General features: G+C 43.6%; 1 protein-coding gene across 10 annotated transcripts in view; it reads right to left on the minus strand.

Moving 5' to 3' along the window:
- The window catches only part of ERI3 (ERI1 exoribonuclease family member 3), a 126,850-nt gene that overhangs the window by 113,623 nt on the left and 5,102 nt on the right, over positions 1-8,125 (minus strand). For 3 of the 10 annotated variants that reach the window (XM_034651082.1, XM_034651061.1, XM_034651069.1), the window contains exon 3: positions 1,328-1,462. The exons of the other annotated variants lie outside the window; for them this stretch is intronic. In XM_034651082.1, coding sequence (XP_034506973.1) covers positions 1,328-1,462 — 135 coding nt within the window. The remainder of the gene's footprint in view (positions 1-1,327; positions 1,463-8,125) is intronic. 10 annotated transcript variants of the gene reach the window in all.

An 8,125-nucleotide genomic window follows, 5' to 3' on the forward strand; every position in this document is an offset into this window, starting at 1 on the left:
TTCCTTAAAAAAAAAAAAAAAAAAAAAAAAGGAACAAAGCAGAAATTTTGTTTTTACCCCCTTACATCCAATATTCAAACTCCCTCAACTTTAATTCTCAAAGTCTCAAAGTCAAATGAGAAATCTCACTGCTCAATGCAGAAATGGCCATAGTTTATGCCTTCCGAAGCCCCATTCTAATAGAGCCAAAAGCTTGCTTCTGAAAGGCTGCAAATGGGCACTGGCTTCTTCCTGCAGGGCTGAGGCCGGTAGCAGCCTCTGAAGTCCAGAGCACACTCAGAGCCAGAGGTCACTACTATCTGAATGGACATGTACAATGCCAAGTATCACTTTTCCTTCTGGCTCTTCCCTAAATCACTGAATGACCTACAATAACTTGCCTGCATATGTACTAGGACACATGTGGGTCCTCAATTTCCCCATCCCCATAGTGAGATTTCATGGGAATTCAGAGGTGCTAAGACTGAAAAGTATTTTAAGTTCTTCATGGATCCTACAGAGCACAATGCTTGCTTTCACCATGGCTTTACAGCATTTCCAAGAACGCAGCCCAAACTCCTCAGCTCAGGGTAGACAAAGGCTGGGTTGGATTTCACTATGGAATCCCTTGGAAAGCCAAAGGGGCCAACATTCCTTTGAAAACCAGAATCCAAAATAACTTCACATCACCACCCCCTCTCCTTGAACAGTACTGGAAACTTTGCTGAGATGGGAGACACCAGTCTGTTCAGATTATGCATTATAGTTTGGATCCAAAGTCCCTCAGGGCCTTAGAACTCTCCTCTAACTCCTTGAAGTCAGGACTTTTTAAAGTCCTGATGTTTGTCAATATTCATAGAATGTATATAGTATATGTAATCAACCAGACCCCATCTGCCAAATACTATTGGCAATTAAGCATCATGATTAAAGAGGCCTTCTAGGTTTGAATCCTGGCTGAGCCACTTATTTGCCATTGCACCTTCAGCAAGCTTTGTTCTTCCATCCCTCACCTGTAAAATGACAACAATAATAGCTCTTACTCTGTAAGTGAGAATGAAAGAGAGGACACATGTAAAGCACTAAGAGCAGTGTCTGGCACGTAGGAGCTCAATATAGCTTACTATTATTACTACTACTATTAATACTACTACTGTTCTATTGGGCTATGCCAAGCCTGGACCCCCATACTTGGGGCCTATATATCCAATTAATGCATAAGGCAACCTCAGAGAGTAACATCCAAATCTCTTGCATGCCCAGAATGCTCTAGGCCTCCCATACAGCATACTATATGTGCACTATCCCCTTCCATTAGCGACACATTGATGACCAGAAGTCCTCTTGCCTGCAGGTCTTGCTTTCTCAACTGATCTCACCCACATCAGAAAGCTTCTCTTGCAGGAAGTCTTGAGAATAGACGATAGTAGGAGACCAGTCCTCCACATGTCAGTAATCACTGGATTCCACACTTCCTTTACGTCTAAAAACCAAGTTCAACTCAAATCAAGAAACAGAGGGCAGCTCTTCCTCCTCCCTTCCCGAAAAATTCAATCTTGTGGCTTTAGAGTCATTAGTTGTGGCAGAGGAAGGTAGTATCTACAAGTTGGAGTAGGGGAGCAGAGGAGTCTGGGGGTGGGAGTGAAGGGTATCCGAGGCCAAGGAGAGTAAGGGATGCATCCGTACAGAGGCAAGAAGGTGTGATGTAGCACTCAGAGCCCATGTGGGGTGTGGAGGGCATGGGGAAGTGGGGAGCAAGCCTGCTGCGGGGAGTCACAAGCAGGGTAAAAGAGGCACTCAAGAGGGGGAAGGAGCAATGGTAACAATGGGAGACTGGTTACATACAGAGGGATTGATCAAAGAAGAGCGTATATTAAGGGTAATGAGAACCAGGTTTCTCATTGTTACAGGATGGGACTAAAATATGGAAAGAGGAAAAAAACCCATGGTGTCAAGCTGAAATTGGAGGAAACAGTGTGAACTCATGGTTTCTGATATATAATATATAAAAATAAAGGTAGACGTAATTGTGAGTATGAATACACACACACACACACACACACACACACACACGTATTTTCTAGCTGTCTATTGAAGGGCCAGGGAGCAGCAACACTCCAGCAGCAATGAGCACACCTAGCACCCGGCTGCCTTCTAAATGACATTCTTCAGCGGAAGAACCACAGCTTTTTGAAGAAATGACTGATTCCACAACTATGGCAGGGAAAGTACAAGATGAGGCTAGAACATCTTCTTTGGGGGCCAGAAAGCAAGGAAATGCCCAAAGAATGATGGGAATTAACCAAAAGGATATAGAAGCCAGTTTGAAGGAGCTCCCACTGGCAATAAATAATGATATTAATAGATTATATTGCATTGAATAGAAAAGAAAACAATGAGTCTAAAATACACTAATTAATGAATTAAAGTTTGACAAGGGATATTCACATAGTTTCAAACTATTTCCCCACAGAATGATTATTAATCGTAATAGGAAGTATACAATGGAGAAGCCTGGCAGACATCCCCTTAATCAAGTGATCAAAATGAACACAACGGGATAAATCAAAATCATGCACCACATGATAAGAAGCAATGAGAAGAAAGCATCATTTCTGTGATACTCCTGTCATAGATGCATAATCTAACTCTAATCATGAGAAAATATCCAACAAACCCTAATTGAGGAAGAACCTACATAATAACCAGCCTATAATCTTCAAAAGTATCAAGATCATGAATGTCAAGGAAATTGTACTGAGCAAAATCTAAAGGAGATTAAAGGGACTTGATAACTAAATGCAATGCACATTCTGAACTAGATCATTTTGCTACAAAAAACGTTACTGGGACAATCGGCAAATTGAATGGGGTTTCAGAATTAGAAGGAGGAAGGTACCAATACTAATTTCCTGGTTTTGCTGGTTGTACTACAGTTGGATAAGAAAATGTCCTTGCATGTAGGAAATACACCCAAAGTATTCAGAGTGATGGGGCATTAGGTCAGCATTAGCTCTCAAATAGTTCCACAAAAAATTCTTTGTACTGTAAATTCCAACTTGTATGTAAATTTGGCCTACTCCAAACTTTTTAAAAATTATTTTTTTAATCTATATGCTGCAATGTGGTTTAAAAGAGAGGAGTAGGGGAGGAGAGATAGAGACAAGAGACAGTATGTGAGGGCTCAATCTCTCCATACTGCCCACGGCCTACCTTAAGAGCCAAAGTCAGCCCTTAAAGCATCAAGTCTCTTTGATAAGAGCCCCCACTCAATGCCCCCTCACGGAGCACTCCTGACACCACTAGAGCCTTTTCAGGAAACAGCCCTACGCTCCCTGCAGAGGCATCCCACCTGCCTTGCACCCTCTGACCTCTTCAGGATTCCCCTTTCCTACTGCTGCTTTATACGTCAGTCACAAGTTTGTAGACTCCAAGCCTATAACTTGTATCATCAATTGGGACTTTGAGTATCTAGTCAAGAGGCAGAACTCAAAAGGAACAGTTTATGACTCTATGTATTTCTGCATACTGTCTTTCATCAGAGACCAAGACTTATACACATTTATTCTCAGACACCCTTCTTCTTCTCCTAGCAATTAAAGGTAGTAAGTAGTCCATGGCAAGGAGGAAAATAAATGATTCCCTCCTCAAAATGAAAGGACCAGCCCCCAGTGGAGACAGGGGAGTGGTAAATAGGGACTGCCATGGGGCCAGCCCGATTTGGAGAAACAGGCCTGCACCACAGCCCCTGGAGGATGGTCTCTGTGCAGAGTATTTACACAACAGACACCAATGGCTCCTCTGCAGCCATTACTGTCGGTCAGGTAAATAACGCATGTGCCAAAACACACATTTAATGAGGGAAATAATATGCCTTTATAAAAAGCCTCAATCTGTATTTACCTGAGAGACCAGAGAAGCACCAAATCACCAGATTAGTGGAACCACAGAGGAGTCATTCTGGTGTCTTGGGTAAATAGACATTTTATAGCCTTCCATTACTGAGGGGGGAAGAGAGAGCAAAGGGAGGGGGCCATCCTTTAACATCCACATACACAGGCCACGGGAACGTGGGGGATAGGAAAGAAGAGAGGGCCATGATGAAAGATGGGGTCTACTCCCACCCCATCTCCCCAACTGCAAATACAGTTGACCCTTGAACAACACAGAGGATGGGGCACCGACTCCCATCCCCAAACAAAGTGGAAAATCCGCCTACAACTTTTGACTCTCCAAAAATTTAACTATAATAGTACTGTTGACCAGAAGCCTTACCAATAACATGAACAATTAATACAGATCTTATATATGTATTATATACTGTATTCTTAAAATAAAGGTAGAGAAAAGAAAATGTCAAGAAAATCGTAAGAAAGAGAAAATACATTTACAGTACTGTACTGTACTTATAGAAAAAAAATCGACATGTAAGTGGATCCAGGCATTTGAACCCATGTTGTTCAAGGGTTAACTGTACTTGGAATCCCTGGGAAGGGTTTAGGATGGTACCATTCCTGGATTCAATCCATTCCATTAAAAACCAGACTGGGAGGCAGGAGCACATTCCAGAGAAATTCTATGGCACCAGAGGCAGGCTCTGAGTCCAGCCAACTAGAAGCACCTGAGAGAGCTGCAGCTTTCCCAGGTCCCAGGCCCAGGGCAAGCCCCTGACCCAATCTGACCAATAGTATCACAAGGACTCAGGTACCCAAGTCACAGAGGCATCACCAGAGAGCACAGTAACACCTGTGTGGAACCACTCAGTCACAGGCTCTGTATTAGGCAGCTAAAAATAGCCTGGGAAAAATCTAAATAAACTGCATGCCTTCAAAAGTCATAATCTTCACGCTAATGAAGGCATCCTTGCTGCCAGAGCACTTTCTGCACAAATCACAGATTGTCTAAGGTGAAAGAAAACCTAAGGGGAGACACAGTATAGCCAGCCACAGAAAATGAGCCCCAGGAAGAGAAAAGGACTGCCCAAGACTCACAGAGCAAGTAACAACAGAACTCAGGGCTCCTGATTCCCACACCAGGGTCTCAGACCACTGCCCCAACACACGGAGCAGGCCTCACCGCTCACCTCCCAAGCTTCTCTGAAGTCTCATGGCGCAGGCCGAGGGCCTGAGGGTTCGGCCTAGTCTGCTGAAAGTTAGAGGCTGAGGCAGAACAAAGTGTGACATGCCCTGGAACCTCTCTACACAACTTCCTGATGGCCCCAAAGTAAAGTGGAAGCAGGAACTCTAAAGCTGGGTCCTCACCTGAACAAAACCCTCTCCTGCTCTTTACAGCCTGTCACTCCCTTGGCCTGTAGCTACGGCTGCTTCTGCTTCAAGGTGGGGCGAGGGAGAGCATCCTCAGCATCAGAAGCAGCTGGTAACCCTAAGTTACCAGGAGAGCTACAGTCACTAAGACCTTAGTGAACACCACATTCTGACGGCGACATCGCAGGCCACAGGAGGCTTACTCTCCTCTTCAATTAGCCGTCTCAGCAGCTCAAGACAGCACATAAAAAGAGGTGACTGTGATTTGCCTGCTGTTTGCTAACTTACCACTACAGCCAGTAGTCTGGGCAAACTCCTTCGAGGGGCCAAAGCTGGGAGACATCTCTTTGCAAAGTCCTACAAGTCAGTTGTGACACCCATCACACGTGAGAAGGGGGCAAAGGTTTGTTGCTAACACACCATAAATAGGACAGAAATGAAGGAAGGGCAGAGTACGGTACTCTTATCCCTTTAAGGACCTCTCACACTTATAGACAGCATCTGATCCCAGAGGAGAGGTACCAAGAACAAGCCACTCCCCTGCTTCCAAGATGGAACTGTTATAGAAACAAGGAGTTACACAGCACAGATGCTTAAACACTGGAATCAGACAAGTCTAGGTTCAAATCCTGACTCTACCACATATATATATTTTCTTAAGTAGGCTGCACACCCAACATGGGGCTTGAACTCGTGACCCCAGGATCAAGAGTTGCATGCTCTACCGACTGAGCCAGCCCCTCTACCACATATTCTTAATAACAGCTATAATAATAATACCTATCTCTTTGGGGTTCAGTTTAACCACACAACGTATATAGAGCACTTTGTACCACTTTAAGCACTCAACAGAACAGAGCTACTATTGTTAATGCATGAGAAAGAGGAGAGGAAAACAAAATTAGAAGCCAGGCACTGTATTAGTGATCTACATATTTCATCCTCCTAACTCTCAAGCAAAATGGGGAACAGTATTCCCATTTTACACAGAAACAACTAAGCCTCAGAGGTCCTCAGCTCTTCGGGGCCCTGTTCTCCTCTCCTGTGTTTGAGAGCCCACATCTCCCACTTGATTGAGTCCCCTATCCACCAAAGGGCTAAAAATACATATCAACTTCAGTTTTTCCTCTGAGGTGTGACTTTAACTAACTCAACCATAAGCAATGATCAAGTCTGTCCAAATCATCCAAATTTCATTTCTTCCCTAATTTATCACATTTTAACAAGAAAAACAAACTGCAGCCCTGGGTACAAAAAAACAGAAACAGGAAGGGGTACCTTGGACTAAAACAACCGCAGCATAAGAAACTCAAAGCCTCTTCTCAAACACATTTCCAGAGGAGCAGAGAAACTGGCAGGAGGCAGGGTGATGACTAGTTCTTGCTCAGGTCCCCAAATGTGATGTTTCCTTTTACAAATCGGTGCCTTGGCAAATGCTATTGCCCTGCTTTGGAATGTTATTTACATTTTCACCAGCTCCTTCTTCAAAATGCAGCTTAAAACTTCCTTTTAGTAGCTTTCTCTGATACTCCATTAGAAAGTTAATTGCTTAAGTGTGATCCAGTAACACACTCTATTCCTATTTCATAACTTTTTGCCTCACTATACTGTACATAACTTTTTGTCTCACTATATTGTAAAATTTTAATCTATTTCTCCTACTACGATTTTCAGAGCGTTAGGTGAGAAGACTGTAAGATAGCAGGTATAGGTATGTGTGCGTGCGTGTAAAAAAAGCATAATTTCTTTGACTGTTTTTTGTCAGACCCTTTAATGCATTTTAAAATTTCAAGTAGCATTAAAGAAAAGCATCAGATTAATTTTGTCACCTAAATAGCACATGAGTTTAAAACTCTGAGAAACACTGAGATTCACATAGATCCTTAAAGGCAAGGACCACATTTTATTCATTTCTGTGTTCCCAGCACCCAGCACAGGACCAGGCACAAAGTCAGTGTGAATCAATGTTTGTTGAATGAATATGCCCAAAGTCCTGATGTCAACTGCTCTGGAATCAGAACATGTTAGAACAGAGCCCGACCCTAAGCACCAAGCAAAGCTGCTTTTTTTCCCTCTCTCCTTCTTCCTAGCCCACCCCTTTCTGTCCTCCCCAGTTAAAGACAGAGAGAGACACCACATTGCCTTGGTGGTGGAATACTATTAAAAGGATTAATTTAGGGACCGGTGTTTGGACTGTCACATCCAATCACTACCCACAAATCTACAGCTTCCCAAATCAAGCTCATGCAAAGAGGAATCAATTGCAAGGACACAGAGGGTCTGAACAGGCATACTAATGGCCTCCTGAGGTGCCAGCGGCCAGCTCTGACACTCCCATAAATTATCCGCCTTTTGATTTTACCTGTAGCTGTGGGGCACAAGGCACAATTTTGAACATATCAAAGCAATCTCTTGTAACTCAAGGCTCCCCCAAGAATGTCCCCAAAGGAGGAGGGGCTAAAAATAATGACCCAAAGGGTATCTGCTTCCCTGGTCCAAGCACTCATCAATTAAAACCCAACAGGACCAAGTGGATAAAGCGGGACCCAAATCACTCCTAGCACATCTGGACAAAGCATGCATCAGTCTGCAGTTCTGCAATGACTACACATCTCTCACTCAAAGAAAGAGAAATCACAGCAATAAACTACCACAATTTCATCTGGAAGCAAATCCGCACCAGCTCTGACAGTACCTCACAGTGTGACCTTGGGCAACACACTTAACCTTCGTGGGCCTCAGTTTCCTCACAGGGATAAGCAGGGACAATAATACTGACCATCTGACTCATTCCCAGAATGATGGTGAAAAGTAATAAAAAAACATTCAAGAGGCACTTTACGGGGGCGCCTGGGTGGCACAGTGGTTGGGCGTCTGCCTTC

Source organism: Ailuropoda melanoleuca, chromosome 2 (genome assembly GCF_002007445.2).
Source record: "Ailuropoda melanoleuca isolate Jingjing chromosome 2, ASM200744v2, whole genome shotgun sequence".
Classification (NCBI taxonomy): Eukaryota; Metazoa; Chordata; class Mammalia; order Carnivora; family Ursidae; genus Ailuropoda; species Ailuropoda melanoleuca.